General features: G+C 32.2%; 1 protein-coding gene across 1 annotated transcript; it reads right to left on the minus strand.

The window, feature by feature from the left end:
* Positions 1-1,409: 1,409 nt before the first annotated feature.
* On the minus strand, positions 1,410-16,233 carry LOC130799818 (cell division cycle protein 27 homolog B). Its single transcript, XM_057663063.1, has 16 exons — positions 15,913-16,233; positions 15,553-15,659; positions 14,682-14,754; positions 14,462-14,571; positions 14,175-14,221; positions 12,806-12,903; positions 11,526-11,842; positions 9,397-9,543; positions 8,207-8,423; positions 7,430-7,653; positions 7,259-7,324; positions 5,741-5,860; positions 4,925-5,001; positions 3,176-3,515; positions 2,806-3,087; positions 1,410-1,893 (listed from the first exon to the last, which is right to left on the minus strand). The coding sequence occupies exons 2-16, from the start codon at positions 15,655-15,657 to the stop codon at positions 1,843-1,845; spliced, it is 2,274 nt and encodes a 757-aa protein (XP_057519046.1). The 5' UTR covers positions 15,658-15,659; positions 15,913-16,233; the 3' UTR covers positions 1,410-1,842.
* Between the last annotated feature and the right edge of the window lie 3,028 nt (positions 16,234-19,261).

Here is a 19,261-nt window from a genome sequence, read left to right on the forward strand (position 1 = left end):
TAATTATTTTCTCTCTTATACTTTCAATACAATCATTACTTCACACTATTATTTAATTAAAATAATACCCACTACAACCTCATACTTCAAATACAATTATTACTTCACACTACTATTTAATTAAAATAATACCCACTACAACCCAAAGATTCTATCTTTCTAATATGTGTAAAAAACCCAAAATGAAATATCAAAAAAGAACGAAGGGAGTAGTATTAGCATATATTTTTATCGCTTTGAGTGACGGTTAAGATGACATTTAACTTTATATTTATACTTTTTTAAGTTGGATCACAAGAATTAAATAAAATAAATTTTTTGATGATAAATTTATTATTTTATTAAATAATAAATTCAATTGAGAAAAACTAAAAACCAGCATAAAAAATATTAAAATAGAGTTTGTAAAAAAAAAATACAAAGACAAATAAAATTAGTAGAAATATGTAGAGATCATTTACATTAATAAAATATAAAATAAAAATTTATAAAATTAATTATATTTAAAACTCATTATTAAACTTAAAATTTTGTTAAGATATCATAATAAATCATATAATATATCATATATACTTCACATATGATATATCATATACTTGTTACTTCATAGTTAATGATAGAAAACCAAGATCATAGTTGTTATTTTTTTGTCTCTTTCATTTTGCACTATTTTGCATTTTTATTTGTCCAATAAATTTTGTACACTTTTCATTTTCAACAATGATTTCACTCCTATTTTTTTAATCTCATTCACAAACTTATATTCCCTCCTATTCACTTTACTTGGCCCATTTGATTTTTCAACACTATTCATTTATCACTCTTATTATGTGATTTGTTCTTAATCTATAAGTTACAACACAGTCATGTGGAGTCTTGTTTAATTCGTCTTATTGTATATTTTATCAATATCAACTTTTTATAATATTTACTCAAGCGGAATTAGAGGTATTTAAGATTGAAAATATGTATTGTCAAATGTATCAAAACCAAATGGGACAAGTAAAGAGAATAAGAAAAGGAGTATAATTTTTTCATTTTAATCACTCAATTCTATTCTCCATTAATTTTTTTTTGTTTCATTCTCTAACACAATTTCTTTTTTTACAAAATTTCAAAAATTAAGAGGGAAAGACAGTAGTTAGCTTTGTAATAGTTTAGATCTAAAATGTGCATTGTTTCCAAATCTAAGAGCCGTCATTGACCAAGAATAAGTGGGATTGCCAATAGAGTGATAGTAACAAACTAAGAGGACCACTATTGATTGCCCATAAAATCTATCTTAAAGCAAAATGACCCAAACAATCCTACTAGTAATCCAGATTCTCCAACCTGCTTCAGAAAAAAGTCACATATGTAGGACAGGCAACAATCATCATTAATCTGGCTTTACAGTTTACACATTAATCTAACATCTCAAACAATAAAAGTTGGCATTTATTTTCGGAAAGTCGAGTACAAATAGATAAATTATCTAAAGGTTTAAACTAAAAGAGTACAGGTGATCTAAAATCAATCCGAAATTCCCATCAAGGATATACACAAAACTACTGAACTACATCTGATAAACACCTTTTCCCAGCATGAAGCGATCGTAGATATCGAAATTCATGGATGCTTTTGTTGCCTAGCGTAAAATACTTTCTCATATTTGGCTTGTGCGAATATCAGCAAAACTGTTATTTTACATATTTCCTAGTTGAAACCCTCATCAACTTCATAATGTAGCTCGATATAATTCAGCCTCTTTCTTTGGCGAATCTATCTGGGAAAACGGATGGCGCACTTGATGTCTATTATAATTATCCAGTTGTTTTTGGTGTCTTCTCTCTGAGTATCCATCTATAAACCATCATCTAAGTCGTCTGGTACGTGCAACTTCTCTATGGCTGCCTGGAAGTACACAACCAAAATTATTTTACAAGGGAAAGTTGGATTTAGTTGCTACTTGCTATCGCATCAAAAAATTAACAATCTTGTTCAAAAATTGAGACTAGTCGACCAAGATGACATAACCCAAGTACCGTTGAATTAAACCCGACGTAGCTTCAATGAGTAAAATGGTTTCCATCTTGATAAGAATATGTAATTGAGCAAGATCATAGTAGTTTTAACCAATAACACGAAATAAGGACAAGAATCAACCAAACAAATGCAGGATTTCTGAATTTTTTTGAAAAATTCCTAAATAAATAGGTCATAGTCATAACTCACAATTTATGTAAGTTTCCCGAAGGACAAAAACAAAAGTTATTAATGTGTTACTAATTTTTATTAAAATTATTAATGTGTTACTAATTTTTATTTCATTAATGTGTTACTAATTTTTATTAATGTGTCATCACTCCTCCGGTAATAGTTCAAACACTCATCAAGATACAAAGGTTTAGGACAAAAGTTATTAATGTGTTACTAATTTTTATTTTATTGGAAAAGCATATGCATACGAGATAAAAGGGTAATGTTTTCATTGAGCGAGTGAGCAAGGAGATAGATAGATGATCCAAAAGGTCAGGAATGTATATTTTATTAAAATTTGAATCTTGATAAAGGTGTTCATACTGATTCGGAAAAAAGAAAATAAGAATGTGTTCAAACTATTCTGGGACAGAAGGATTATATTAAATTTTTCTTCAAAGATAAATTCACAGATTCTTGAATAGATTACTCCCTCCGCTCCTTAATCTTTACTTGTTTCAATGAGAAGTGCTACAGTGAAACTGAAACTTGAAAATACCAAATCATAGGCCAGTGTTCTAAAGGAACTTTAGCATGTAAATTGTAAAACAAGTCAATTCTATTTACCTTGATGGTGGCAACATCTGTTGCTGAAGGCTTCATGTCCAAGGCAAGTCCAAAATGTAACATTGCCTTATCATACATGTTCTTTCTCTTATAGATCTTACCCATCAATGCATAAATGCTGCATTCACGAGGTGCGTATTCCTTAAGCTCTTCTAGGACCTCCAGAGCTTCATCATAGTTATCCATGCTAGACAAGACAATAGCCTTTTGATACATGGGAAGAGGATTTTTTTTATCAGCTAAAATAGCCTTCTCCATCATCATTAAAGCTTCCTCATTTCTCTATTAAGCAACATCAGAAACCAGGATCAGAAAAATAAAAATTAACACCGCTATACTAAAAACCAAATCCACACCATAGACATAATACCTTTAAAGTGTGAAGAGAAGTTCCAAGATAAGACATGATCACTGAAGATTGAGGATTTATCTGGAATGCCATTCGAAAATGATGCTCAGCAAATTCAAACTTCTCTTGGCGAAGGTAAACCATTCCGAGACCATACCATGCATTATAATGTCGTGAATCAACACGAAGAGCATTTTGAAAGCTTCTAATTGCATTTTCAAAGTCGTCCAAAGCAACATGCTCATGGCCACAGAGAGTATGAGCATACGCAAACTTTGAATTCAGTTGCACAGCTCGCTGGAAATTTTTCAAAGCCGTATCATGATCTTTTTGCAAACTATAGCAATTTCCCATAGCACACCTGCACATCCAAGTGACAAAAAGAGTAAATTAAAGGTTGAACAGAACATGCAAAATAGATGAAACCACAAAAGTCAAACCAAATTGTACGCATGTGAACTCAAAGGACCCTTAGCGCCTTAGGGCGTCTTATTTCTTTCAAAATATAGTTTTATCTATATCTTCTAAAATGACCTCAACTCATGTCTCATATAGTAGTAATGGTCTATATAAGTGCAGTAGATTTTTCTCTTCAACATAACAGCTCCACTTGAGCCACCTAAACAAAATCTCAAACTTTATTTCTTGATCAATATCTCTATTATCAAGATAAATTCATCAAGGGTATTTGAAGCACTCACTAGGGGGGAGCTCTTTTGTATCTAACTTTTTAACACCACCACTACACTTAATATAGACTAATTGTGATTGGAAAAACTTAAGTGGCTCCCCATGTCCTAACATTAGTTTGTGCTTCTACACTTACGAACCATATCTTTTTCAATACTTTGTCAAAAGTCTTCTTTTAATCAGTACAGAATCATGTGCAGCTCCCTTTTCTTGACACTATAGCAACCCATTTGTCAGTTTCTATATTACATCGTTTATAAAACCCAATTGGCTTTTGTATATGCACATGCATCTTCGACATGTCTCTTCAAATATTATGAAGAGTAATGAAACAAGGTCCAAAAAAGTTCCAAAATTAACACTTCTATATTAGAAGTTAAAACCAAATAGAATAATGAAACATGATTAAAAAATAACACCTCTGCGCTTCAAACTTTTTATGGTGTTCTTCTCTTTTGATATGCTCCTTAAATATTTTTAATTATTTCTTTCAATTTTGGCTTGAAGAACTTTTTCTATTTAATAGCTCAACATTATTCCAATTTCAACTTGAATTTTTTTAAATTACATAGAAGGGATGCCAAAAATATTATGCACATGATTTCATAGTTCAATCAACGTCGTCATTCAAGGGAAAATACATTTAATTTGCTCCTTATATTACAAGGGTAAGATTGCATACATTTGACCCCCCTTATCTTGCCTTAGAGGAAACCACAATAATGGAATAAGGGTAATGTAATGTTTTTCTATCAACTAGCATCTCCTACATGTTTTTATGCCTAATAAGAATATGTTTTAGTCTACTCTATATAGAAGATAAGAACTAGAACTCATACAACAGATTTAAAGAAAATGGTTCTCTATTCAACTTCAAGAAAATAAGATGATAATATGGATAATTTGGGGAATTAACAATTATATTTTTCATTCCATCTTCTAGACTTCAAAAGTTCAAAAATTTTAGGCTCATCTTGCTTCAAAAATAGAAAATGATAGACAAATAATTGCATCAAAAAATTTTTATATGACAATCAAACAAAAAGCCAAGTCACAATTACAGGTTCCAGCATACAATACCATGTTTGAGGAGACAAACGATCAACTGATAGCAACTCTTGAGCCAGGTAACTCAGTTTCATTTCTTCCTTCAGATGCTGCAGGATACAAATTCCACTTCTAAGTCACATCAAAAAAAATTACTATCCCGCCTTCTCTATTCATATACTTCATTAGATTTTATACATCTTTTCTCTTATGCACACAACTACAAATGAAGTATAAAGGCTAAAATGCCATAGCCAGGCCAACTATAAGGGTGAAAAGTGAAAGTTAAGAGTTTGGTGGGAGGATGAGATTAAAGGTAGTTTAATATTTCAAGCTAAAAATTTGGCCAAAATGTAATGATGCTCTAGTTCAGAAAAATCTCATAAAGAAACAAGAACTTACAAAAAAGGAGCAACAATTAAAAGAAAAGAGTAGATTCAGTTGTGAGGCATGAGAGAATTTACAATGCACAAACTAATACTACCTCCAATTCACTATTGTCCCATTTGGTTTTTTCATACTATTTATTGAACACTCTTAATTTATATTTTACTTTTAATCTAAAAGTTAAAACATAGTCAAATAGTATCTTGTTTGATTCGTATCGGTGTAAATTTTATTAACATCAACATTTTACAATTCTTAACTAAATACTATTCGAGACATTTATGATTGAATACGTGCATTGGCAAACATGCAAAAACCAAATGAGACAATAATAGTGAATGGGAGGGAGTAGTTTCCAATGTAATCAAAGAAAGCTAGGAGAGAAAGTACACTAAGCAAAAATGCAAGCTTAAATAAATGTCTAGAGTTCCAATAAAAGACATTACACTAAAAATAACTCACATAGAGAACAGTGGAGTAGATATCCATTCCATCTAAGCTGCAAGGACACAGGCGTCGAGCAAGACTAAAGGCACGATCAGCTTCTAAATAATCAACCAATTCAAAGTATGCTCTCCCAACCTAATATAGGATGTGAATAACAACTGCGAATTAGAAGACAATTTGGGAAAATGACATGAAACACTGTTTACAATTACACAAATCTAAGTAGTAAAAACCTATCTTGGATTCACATAAATTTTGTGCCAAAAGAATAATAAGAATATTTAAAGACATATGCAGATGATTATAGCCAGTAATAATGTGATAATTATAGTACAAGCACTCAACCAATACCACTGTTTTTTGTCATCCCACGTATTGTTGCAACAGAAACAAATGAAGACAGTTTCATCTTCATGTCACAACCAATAATTATAGTAATTTGGTTCAAAGCGTGAAAATGAAGAATAGTGAGAGCAAAAGGTGGCAAAGTAATGGTAGAATAGACACTTGGGCTAAAATTATTGAGTATTTAAATTAAACAAACCAAAAAGATTTCAAACAAAAATAGATAGGTGGAAAAACAAAAAAAGAACAAGGGTAGTAGAATAGAGTACATGAAATAGACCGAGTGCTACAGAAAAATAGAACATGGAATTATTCAAATAGTATACAGATATAGGATTTTTGAGTGAGCTGGATCATTTAAATATAATAAGAGAATCAACTTGAAGACAATGAGAAGAAAAAAGGTAACATGTATTAAGGACGTTGAGGAACAAGTAAGACTCTCACATTAATCTATGCTCCCAATTCCAAAAGGCCATCTATATCTCTATTCTATCCAGGACAGCAGGGCTCATAACAATAATTTAAGTAGCGTATTTCTTTTAGAAATCTCTCGACCAGGTTGATGAAGATACTAATTTTATCCTAAAGATATTCAAATGACAAGCTCCTCCGCCAATTCAAATCTGTCCTGACTCCTGAACAAAGTCCACCAAATAAGAGATTCTACATACACAAATAAAACATTCTACAAACACAAATGCTAATTCAAGTAGAAGATCGTTCAAAATCCCAAATTTGTTCAAAAATACAACCGAAAATCCTTCATTCATGTTAAAAAGATCCAGATCAGTCACAAACAGTTACAACACAACAAAAGATCAGATACAATCAATGGGTCTTCCGTTCTCACCAATCTGAATTGAATTATTTCTACGAAAATTAGAAAAATTTCCCCCAAAGAACCTTGAAATCCTTAAGTTAATTATAATTGACAACATGATAGCTGTTGTCCAGTCAGTCTCAGCCAGATTTACATTATAAGACTGATAAAGAATGTCACAACAAATACTCCCTCCTTCACCTTTTCAAAACAAGTTCACCTTTCACTCTCCCATTAACCCACCAAACAAACCCTTGTAAAAGCACACTTCTAGAGGAAATGGAAAAACATTCAGGAAAATAGGGAAAGCAAAAAAATAGGAGCTCCGGAACATTAGCAAACACAAAATATTGACGAGAAATTACCTGGGAAAGCACCCACGAAGTATGATAATGTTTGGTTGGGAGCTTCTGATAGACGTCTAATGCATCCTAAAATACCATTAGAAGAGGAACTCATTTAAAAACACTAAATAATGTTCTGAAAGAGGCCTATAAGTAGAAGACCTCAGTTGCTTAAGCATACTTTGTTATTACCTGGCACTTGTACAGGCAAGAAAGTCTATAGCCCTCCCCTAGGAGTCTCCAAAGACCTAAAATTTCACGAGCTCCATTATGGACTCTAGAATCATCACAAGTAGTCTGGCATAAATTTATTGATCCACCATCCTGCTCAGTAGATCCAGCATCACAAGAGGAAGATGTACTAATACCCACTTGTGAATGTAAACGAGAGTCATCGAAGCCATCATGGCGAATACCTAGATAGGACCATAATTGTAGCAACTTCAGTGTCCTTTCTTCTATTCAAGAAACAATTATCAAATCAAAGTGAAACATACTCAGGTTAAGACCCTCCTTTCCAAAAGGAGGGCATTTCAGAACAATTAGTAGAACAAGGAAGAAAAGTACTAGAAAGAATGAAACTTTATAGAAGATAGAAATCAACCAAAGAAATATAAAAAGAAAAGTAGATTATGTGCATCAGGTCCTGAAGTTAGATTGCGATATGCTTCTAATATCAATTAGTGAAAATCTAGCTTTTAGATTAGCACTACTTCTCACCATAAAAGTCAAAATCACAAGGGTTGATCATGAGAGAAGAAAATTGATCACTTTTTTTTTTATCAACTGATAATTCAAAAGACCCTAACAAAGCTGTCAATGGAAGAGCCAATCTTAATTTTACACACAAGTTCAAGTGAAATGAATTAGTAAACCAAAATCTAACAAGCTAACAAGAACCAACGGAAATGGCATTTGCAAGTTGAGAATTTAGAATATACAGTATTACAAAGATTACAAGATTATTACCTTCTTCAAAGTTATCACTTGCCCATGCCTGTCCTTTACGAATTGTCACAGAGCGTAATCCTACATTGCTCAACCTAGAATTTCCAATATGTTTGCTGGACTGATTTGTTCCATTCCCAGTTGATGATGTTGCTGCTGTGCTGAAGCTTCCTCCTGTTTCCCCCGCAAGGCGTGTGCTTCGTCTGGGACCAGAATCAGGGAATAACCTTCCAGATATCTGAAAATAAACATAATAGAAAATGAAATTAATCCAAGATACCACAGTGAAGTACTGAATAGATCATCAGATAGAACTATATGATCCTCTATCATGGATTGAGCATCGCAGATTGAATTTTTAAATTGTTAACTGAACTATTTACCAGGTCATGTTCAGAGTGGGTTAACAGTTAGTGGCTACTCCCTACATTTGCAACTTGTCATAAGTATTGTTTTTCCAAGGTAAAAGTTTGTATGCTTCAGCAGTATCTTTTACCAATGTAATCAATAAAAGATAGCACATAGGAATTCCTCTTATTGTTCAAACTTGAAATGTGCATATTTATATTACCAACTTTTTAGAAAACTTCTACAGCACATACTTTTTAATATCAATGATGAAAAGAGCATGGGAGAATGTAAAAAAAGGAAAAGTTCCAACTAAAAGGAGGCACCATGTTATTAAGAATCAAAAACTGTTAAATCATAATAGACCCTAAACACCAGTCTTTCAGAAGTTAGAACACAAAAAGCTGAAGTTGTCACGGATTTCATTGTATAAAAAATTAGCAAAATTACTTTAGGAACCAGCAGCAAAGCAAAGCAGGTTAAGATCTCTATTCCTTGAGATATTAAATTGTAAAAAGCCAAAAAATTTAAAATCATTTGTTTCTTCTTCAAGCTGCTCAGCCTCATAATGATCGATTCACAAAATCTTGTTTTTTCTTCAACCAACAAAATTTAACTGGCATAAATCTACTGAGTATCAAATAACTGAAAAATAGTTTCGCAATTACAATTTCACAATATAAAAATCTATCCATATGGAGCAATTCACATATTGTCCAATTGCAATCTCGTCTATCCAACTTAGTAATGATCCCAACCTCACCAAACTCAAACAAAATTTTTAAATGTTGCTTCGTTAGCAAAAGGAAAATACTAAAAGAAAAAAATAAATCATAAAAAAATTTCATAGGATAGATCAGAACCTTCCTCAATTTTCCTTCATCCATAAACTTCCTTCGAGGGGCTTGAAGAGTCGAATTCACTGTTGACCTGTGTGAGTTTTCAGTACTTGCTGAGGTAGTACTTTGCTGTAAATGCCTAAAAACAGGTGGAGGAGCAATGGCAGACATCTGCAGTAGAGACAAAAAAGGTAAGAGGCGATAAACTACTAGTAATATTGTACAGACAGAACAAATTAGAATCACTCCTAGATAATGTTTTGAGAAAAATAATCGTTGATACAGTTCTAGATCATAAAACACTCAAGAATGTTCCTTCCAAAAAGATTTAGTTTATAGTATTATGTCTGCTAATAACAACGAATGATGCACACCTTCCAAAAGTACCCTACGTTACTAAACAAAATAGGAGATAAAGGATGAACTAAGAATGTTTTAACAATTTCCCTCCAACAAGCACGAAATTCATAGTTAAAAAATTTTCACCTTCCCACCCAAAAAACAATTGCTTAAGAAAGGAACTAGAGCCACCTAACTACATATTCTCTACTTTGGACAATAAGCTTCAGATTTAAACCAAAATGCTCATTAAATTATGTGCACTTCTTATTTATTAATCAGTTGCAGCTTGCCGATTATATTCTATCTTGGTCAATCAAATATAACCTCTTTGTTTTTACAAAGTTGCGTACATTTGTTGCATCATTAATCAATTAACAATCAATTCAACAACCTTTTGTTCCTTCTGATTTCTCAACCAAGGGCTGACTTTTGAGAAAGAACGCGTTGGCTCTCACTAGTACATGGAAAACAAGATTCAAATATCAAAAAAATTCAGATCAAAAGCTCAATAAACAAATACCCAGAGTACTGTCCTACTCTAGCTTCTCATATTCCCAGATTTTTGATGAGCCAATAAACTTTCTGAAGATCATTTAATAGAGCATAAAAAGAGAAAAAAAGACATCCAGAGGTGTAAATGATCCATATAATGAGAAGTGGAGATACTCAGATTTCATAACAATTATCAGAGTCCGAGAAAATTTAGAAATGCAGAGCACAAACTGAAGGATAGCAGGAATGTCAAAACAGGTATTTGTTGATATGTACAAAGAGGTAATTTACAAACTACTCCTTTTGTCACTTTGATTTTGTTTAAAGAAAAATTTGTTGTACTAACTTTTAGTGGGATAATGAGACAAAAACAATTTGATGGAAGGAATATGTGAATGAGATGAAAAGAGAGGGTAAGTTTGTGGATGAATTAGGAGAAGCACAACCAAAAATAGAAATGTAAGAAAATTAAAGGAACCATCTCAAATGTTAAGTGTAGCAAAATCAAAGAGAAAGATAAAATATAAGTTTTACAATTTACAAGGTATTTAGCCCTTTCCATATAAGCTGGCTACTAGCAACAGGCAATAATTCAGTAGCTCGTGACAGAATAAACTGCATATACATATAAAGGCAGAAAAATGTCTTTCAATACTTTCTTTAATAGCTTCAGATAAGGAGAGAAGGGCTGCTGCACACAATTAGGATAGAATGTCTAGCGGAAGATAACAGAAAGAGTGGTTATGGTCAATGCACACCCGGAGATCCAAATCAACCACAACCTCGCATCTACAATAATTTGCTAGCCAATGCTCTAAGGTTAGGGAGTAAAAATAAGTTATATCAAGAGTGTAAATCAAGAAAGTAAATAGTGAAAATTATCCTCCAAAGCTCTCTGTAGATAATATATAACATTATGAGGAATTGCATCTTGACTTATAGTTCAAATTTTAATCCCCTTCACCCCAGAAGTAAATATCTTAAATCCGTAGCTCCGTACGCTGTATAAGGGGCAATTGAGAAGTGGAGTCAATGACAACAGCATATACCATTACTTTTAAGCAACAGCATTAAACTGTATATCCATAGCAAAAAAAAAAAAAAAAAAAAAAAAAGAACCTTATTAACATCAACCAAAAACAAAAAGTGCTACACTATTAAGCAAAGACAATTTTACAACAAATTTATTTTCTGCAGTTTGATAGATGTCTTGAGTGAAATGGAGAGGATCACATGTGCATCCAACTGTCCAAACTACACCCACTCCCATCGAAAAACAAACCCCTAAAAGGAAAACACAAGAGAAGAACATACCTTACCTGTGAAGCCATTGGAGAAGGTGTGTTGTAAAATGACAAGCTAGAAGGTGCACAATTAATGGGTTGGTTGACAGCTCCTGAAGATGCAATAGCTCCTTGATAACTACCGGAAACATCCTTAGCACTACTACTATGAATACTTTTCAGCTGCCTCGGACTAGCATCTCCCAAGCTCTTGGTAGAAACTTGATTACGTTCCTCAGTAAAATTACCAAAGTTCTGAGAAGTACTAGCATTTTGTGATTGCTGTTGCTGCTGCTTCTGTATGGTAAGAACCGCTGATTCATCAAAAAATGTGGACGCTTCTTCAGCAGAACCTAAAAATCGCACAAGGTCATTTCAGATTTTAAGAAGATTACAACTTTGTAATATTATCATTGCACACCCAGGCATGTCAAACCAACATTTACGATTTATGCAACCAAGAGCATCCTACCTGCTTGAGAAAATCTAGAATCTAGATATAAGAAGCCCCATCCCAAAGTAATTTTAGAAGGTATATAAAATTCAATAAAATACATTTTGTTGATATGTGTCATTAGCAGCCAAAGTTTAATTCCAAAACAAACCATAAAATGAAATAATAAAGCCTTAAAATTGAATATGCAGGCTATGCAGCTATACTGATCTACAAGAATAACATTGTTCTCCAAACAGTAACAATATTAAGGGACAACACAATCAAGAGAAGTGATGTGTTGAGAATGATCTCGGTTGGAGCAAGTACCACCTTTTCCGAACAAGGTCTTAGGATTGAATCTCACCTAACTCTTCCCTTCCCTTAGCCTACCCAGTAATCCAAAACCAAAAAAATGAAGCGTTGCCTACAACAACATTTCATAATCTCACTGCCACTAATTAGGTTGACAGTTTTTCAAGGCTTTCTGTTAAATGTGAATACAATAACAAGTAGCATAGCAATCTAAGTACTAACTATATATTTGAAACATTTACCAAAAAATAAATTGAATGATCAAACCGTCAAAGTGAGAGTACAATAATACTAGGTACTCACTCTCTCCAACAAAATTAATTAATTGACATGCTTGCAATTATCAATAACATGTATAAAATAAATTAAAATAAATGAAAATTAAACAGATGACAGTAGAGATCTCAGAAAAAAATTGTGAAATTTAATTCCATACAACCACTCAAGATTCACCAATGCTATAGGTAACAGAGACAACATAGAGTTCAAAACCTAATAGTCCAGTACACTGTACACTAAAAGATAATAAGATGGAACTGGAAAATCAAGTATGAAAAAAACGGCATACCCAATATACAGAGTTCTTCATATGCAGCCCAAAACAATGGATCAATCGACAGTGCTTGCTTAAAATGATGAACAGCAGTCTTTCTTCGGTCAGTATACCTGAAAAGAATAGGTCAAGTTCAGACAATTTATCACCATACTTTTAACAAGTGTTGACAAAAAGTCAATGAAAGTGTTTGTGTCTTCACAGCCACCTTACTTTAGACATCTATGTCCAATATTTATTGGAGAAAACGTAAATTTTTGCTCCCAATAAATTTTGCAATATGTATCATCCAATAGGCAGAAATATATTCCTAGATTATGTTCTAGAAAAATTTTTGCTTTCCAAAACAAGTTAGAAGTTTTTAACTTAAAGATAGCACTCAATAGCTCCGTTATCAATCAATTTTACAACACGGTGGAATATGTTTTGGGAATTTCCGGATCTCTACCAGCCAATATGAATAATTAAAGAGCATTAAGAAGCAGCAGCTAATTTAAAAGAAGCAATCAGCACAGAACATATCATGTTCAGTTTCCTATTTAGAACAAGAAACAAAACCGATAAGCCTTAATCAAATGCATGTTTACTAAACTATACAGTAGATTGAGCCACATAACGTCAATGTAGACTGAAGTCAGAATACACAAGCATGAAAGAATGTGCTTTAATAGCTTCTAAATACTAACAGAAAATGAAATACCCAACAATAACAATGTTGATTGCCAAAGCCTTTATTCCAACAATATGGGGTACCAAAAGATGAAATGATAGGTCTCAAATTTTAATACCCCCGAAACCAGGAGTAGTAAGTAGTGACTAAAGTCATTTGATCAAAAAAGAAAGTCAAAATTCAATGAGCACAGAATGAAGACCCGTTTTCCATCATAAAACGATATCTAGCACATAAATTGTCATTTAAGCAAATTCTTAGTAAAGAACCCATCAAACAGTAAAGAAGTTCAATTTTTATCAGCACTTTCTCAAAACATGGTAGTGCTTTACTGACTCATCAAATGTTCACAGAAATAATTGCTTTCATTAATGGTGAGTCAACAGGTACCGAAGCAGGTTACTCTAGCTCCCAACTATCAAAATAAATCAAACTTCTAAGTTCTACCACATGAATTAGATGTTTTAACCATACAGTTACATCTCCTGCACAGGAAACAATACCCCCTAATTCTAGTGTACCCCCGAGCATACTCAAAGGAGGGTACAGCCATGAGTGCTGCAGACAGCACATTCTCTGCTCCATGCATGAGATGAGTTACTCACACCAGGGCATGATGTGTAACATAAGATTAGTTTTAGTGCACCATTGTTTCACTTCTGAGTCATCTCTGATGGTACTGATGAAATTGAAGTAATAAAAACAAATAATAACCTGTAGATGAGTCCAAGAAGATAATGGCCAGCTGCACCATTCGGTACCTGCTCCAAGAAAACAGATCATGAAACAAAATCCTTCAAATGCAGTTATGTTTAGAGCTTTAGGCAAGCATGGAATGCCAGGCCGTCAAAGGAATCATTAAAAACATAATCAGATACAAAATTACCATACAATAAAAACCTTATGAACCACAAGTCATGCTTTCAGAAAAAACACACACATAAAGTAATGAATATTCACAGGACTGCAATACTTTATTTGAGCACGGAAGCCGGAATTACCTCAAGACCAGACTCATTAGTTGGGGTCAATGCTTTCTCTGCTTCATTTAAAAGATCCATCTGAAAGCATGATAAAGCAAACAAGTATCGGGATTGAGCCATCTGTGTGCCTTCACAGAATACAGAACACAAAGAGCTGTTAAAAGGCGGAAGCAGAAAAATAAATAGCACAAACTGATATAATGCAATGCAGAACTGCCAAGTTAAAAGTTTCACAGACCTTTCAGTATATGATAGGCAGCATAAGCTTGATTATTGCGCAAATAACAACTAGCCAACAATTGAAAGTGCTCCTACATCCAAGGGAAAAATTAATTAGATAAGCATCAAAAGCTAACACATTCAGAAACTCGTTGCATTTCCTTGAGTGATACTAGAAATCCAATTACACTTTAAAACTTTCTCACTGTGATCTTGATCAAGGATCAATTAGCTGGAAAAGTAACATGAAAGTAATGACACATTATATCAAAGAAAAAACAGAGACAAAACTAGCACTGGCATACATCAAAAGGCGGATCTTTTAAAGATCAGGAGGAGGTCTTGGCCCCAGAAACTTTTCAAAATGTAAAATGAATTTTACTGAACCTTTAAAAATTTTATAAAAATGGAAGAATTCGTGATAGAGTTAACATTTGTATAACTAAAAGACAAAATTCTAACTCTTGACTTTCATTTTCCCCAAGTTTTAAGTTTTGACCCCTCGATCCTTTTAACCAAGTTTCATGACTACTCAGAGCATTGGGTCTTGTCACGTTGGAGAGCAAGTATCATTTTCTAAGGAAAGGTCCTGGGTTCAATTCACCTCTAGCACTCCCTTCCCGGTGCCTACATTGTAATAAAAAAAAAGTTATGTCACTACACACATCCACCATGTCAGAACAGCATCTCATTTCAAAGGATGCCACCAATGCTTTAATTGCACTCGAAAACCCATTAGAGCTTCTTTCAATCCCCCCTCCTTTTCAAAAAACATCATACTTATTCTCCTTTCTTTTTCATTGATAACCAAAGCTTAATTTTGTCACATACATATTGCTTTTGCTTAACAATGGAAAAATAAAAAAAGAAAGGCATAATGAAGCACATACCTCAGAAGGGAACTCAGCACAAAGACGTTCACATATGAAAATGGCATTAGGGTAAATGAATTGCCGCAAACTATTCTGAACTGATTCGACAAGTATACCTTCCATACCTTCTCCGCTCAACATTGGAAACAAACAAACAAATCAAATCAACAAACATTCTTAAGTACCCAGATATATTTTTATCCAAAAATGTTACCCTAATTTAATTTGAACCATTTTAAAATAAAATTAGATGTCAACTAACTTCAATCAAAAAAATTCATATAGTACTAAAATTTGAGACTGCAAACCTAACATTATCAAGGATAAGAAGTCAGATTTAAGAAAAAGTGTTCGAGAGTGATAATTACAAGCACATACTTGTATATACCAGAGAAAGAGAAAAAGGCGGGTATGTAGAGAGAAGACAAGCACAGCGAAGAGCAGCGAGCTATGGTACGGTGGCTAATGAGCGGCGTGGCGGTGAATCGTTGAGTAGTTGCCTGGTTCGGCGGTCAGTGAGGCGTCAAAAATCCGGCTGAAGAGAAAATAAAACGGGCAATTTGAATTTCAAGATTTTGATTTTAAGGCTTGCCTGCCTGATATTGCTTCAAATTTGAATATTTTGTAAACTTTATTGTCGGAAAGTCGTTATGAGTTATGACCCATATGCATCATTTAAGACGGGTTCGAATCCGACCTAATTTCAGAAATTTAATCTGATAGAAAAAAATATTTGGCTTCAAATCTGATTATATAGTCTGAGTCTAATTCATAAATGTATTGAAGTTGAACCACATAGAAATCTAATACTTCGACTCGAACAGACCTCATATCTGATTCTGAATTTGAATTTAATTTATTTTTTATTTTGAATAAATTTGAATTTTTTATCAAAAATATACTTAAAATAAGTCTATTCAAAACAAATTTGTGAACTTGACATTTGAGTCATAAATTAAATGTCAAATTTAAGTCAAAAGTCTAAGCTCGAATTATGTTTCATAAGCTCACAAGACTTATGTTTTAATATCAGTTAATAATATAAAATCTAACGTTTTAAATGCAATGTTTTTGGTTTTTTATTATTTTGATTTTCATAGACAAACTTATCCAAATTTGAGTCGTTGACTATTAATATCATACAATCTTGTTAGAGTACATAACATATCATGACAATCATCGGTTCAAGTTTTTATTTGAGTTGGTTTCTTAGCATGGTATTAGAATTAGTGTAACAAGAGGTAACGGGTTCTAATATAATCTCAACCACCCATCATTTAAAAGTGGATTATTTAGCGTCAGGTATAAAGAGAACATGTATTGCATCCACACTTCTGAAGCCTAGCCATGGGGCTTTTGTGTAAGGGAGCATACCTATTAAAATATATATAACATATCACGGCGCCTCAACCGTCAGTTTATATTGTTGTTATGCATAACTAAAAACTCTAAAAAATTAATAATTTTGAAAGTATGCAATTAGACGATTTTAACAATATACTATTTTATTATTTTTTTTTCTTACACATAAAATAGTATCAATAAGCTCAAATGATGAATAGTTTAATAACCGCAATTTAACAAGTATTTTAGAACAGAGAAAAAATATAATACTTATAACTATCGTTTATCAATTTGCGTTAATATATGTTTATACAAATCCGAGTTGTAATTGTCTTTTGCGTTTGTAAGTATCATTTACTAAACTTGTTCAAGGTGATTTGGAAATAATTATTGGTGAATTGAAAAATTTTAAAGTGTAGTTTTCTTTTGCAATTCATCGCCAGATTTGTATGAAAAGTTTGAAGATATTTGTAATTATTGTATAATTCATAAAACTAAACAAACAAAAACTATATTATAAGACTAGATGGAGATTCATATTTTGATATGTTGTACGTTGCTATTTTATATAGAAGTTAATTTACTAGGTTGGGATTTAAGGTCGACAAAGGTGCAAAAAAATAGTTTAAGTTACGTAGTAAAGAACAGTGGAAAGCGATATGTGTGAAAAATTGACATTATTTAGTAGGAGTGTAGAACAATTAAGATTTTTTCTGGTAAATGTAATATTATTTTAAAAAACTTTGTGAAATAAGACTCAACTTTACAAGATGATTGTGTTGTGGAAATACACGAATTGAGTGAATGACTAAAGTAATGATTTTAAAGTTTGATAACAAGTATTGGAAGTAGTTTATGCATGTTGTCTTTAGCTTCAATATTGGGTCCAAGAAGAGAAATTTTAATGTGTGTCTTTTTATTTTGAAATTTTTAAAGAGAATGCTAAGTTTAAATGTGAAAGAATAGGAAGGATTGTGAAGGATTTGGTTGATAAATATGAAACAAAATTTTTTCTCTTTTTCACCCTCGTCAAAACAAACAATAAAAATAAGAGGATTATTCATGATTCGAGCGATGTTCAGGGCTTGTGGGAAAACATGTTTTTAGTCAACTAAATAAAAGAGATATATTTAGAAGAGTAAAGACTTCTGGTGGATGAAAACAAATTTAATTTATTGACATGGTGAAATACGAAATCAAGCAAGTTTTATACTCTTTCTAAAGAGCGCTAAAGACGTACTTGCAGTGCCTGTATCAATCATTGATTCTGAGTCAATCGTTTATTTTGAGAGTGCTTTAGCCCTGGTGGTAAAGTTATTGAACCCCATCATAGTAGTCTTCCTCTTAACACTATCAAAGCTTTAATGTGTCTTTAAAGTTGGAGGTGTATGAAATTCTAAGTTATTTAATTTATTTTTCTTTAGTATGTACATTTAAGACATTATATAGTTATATTATTTATTAATCTTATCTAATTATTTAAAATTTATAGATATTAAAACAAACCCTATTTAATATGCATCAAGTTTCGAAGATGATCTGAGGACACAAAAGTTATAGAAGAAGAATGATAATGATGGGTATGTTTTAGTTTGTTTTATTTAAGTTTATTCTTTTCTAATTACACCATTTATGCTTGCTACATTTGATTATTTTCGCAACTAATGCATTATTTTGACAATTTTTTATAAAATTATGCATAGATAAAAACTTTATAAAGTTATTAATATTATAAAAATATGCAATTAAATGATTAAAACAAATGCATACTTAATTATATTTTTTCTTGTTAATTATTAAATATTCAATTTATCAGTAATATTTTCAGTCAGTCAAATTAACAAATGAATTTAGTTAGAGATGTTTAAACCTAAAGACGTAAAATGAAAGGAGGCGTCATCATCAAATTAAAGAAGAAAACTAAAGGCTTAGGCAACCGTACGCTGTCCATAGTCTTTTAATATTCACTTTGGAAAAGAAAGATAAATCAATGAAGTAAATTGGAAGATTAAAACAAAGACCAAAAGTGAGTAGTAATTTGTCCACCATTTTCACCAATCACATGCAAAAACATTGTCTTCTTGTACTCCATTTAATTCCCATGTCTCCGACAATTCTCGTATGAAATCGTCTCACTTTAAAACGTATTTATATAATTAATCGAGTTATTTTTATAATTGATCATTTTAACATCATAAAAAATCACTGTAAAACAATAAGTGTACATTGGGCAATTCCAATAAAAATTGTCTAATGGTAGTCACACCGTTAAATCGTCTTATTTGATAATTTGTGTTATCAATCTCTTTTATTTCGAATTCTAATTGATAAATCATACACATTTTTTATTCAGGTAATTAATTTTACATGATGTTTACTATAA

The sequence above is a fragment of the Amaranthus tricolor genome, chromosome 14 (genome assembly GCF_026212465.1).
Source record: "Amaranthus tricolor cultivar Red isolate AtriRed21 chromosome 14, ASM2621246v1, whole genome shotgun sequence".
Classification (NCBI taxonomy): Eukaryota; Viridiplantae; Streptophyta; class Magnoliopsida; order Caryophyllales; family Amaranthaceae; genus Amaranthus; species Amaranthus tricolor.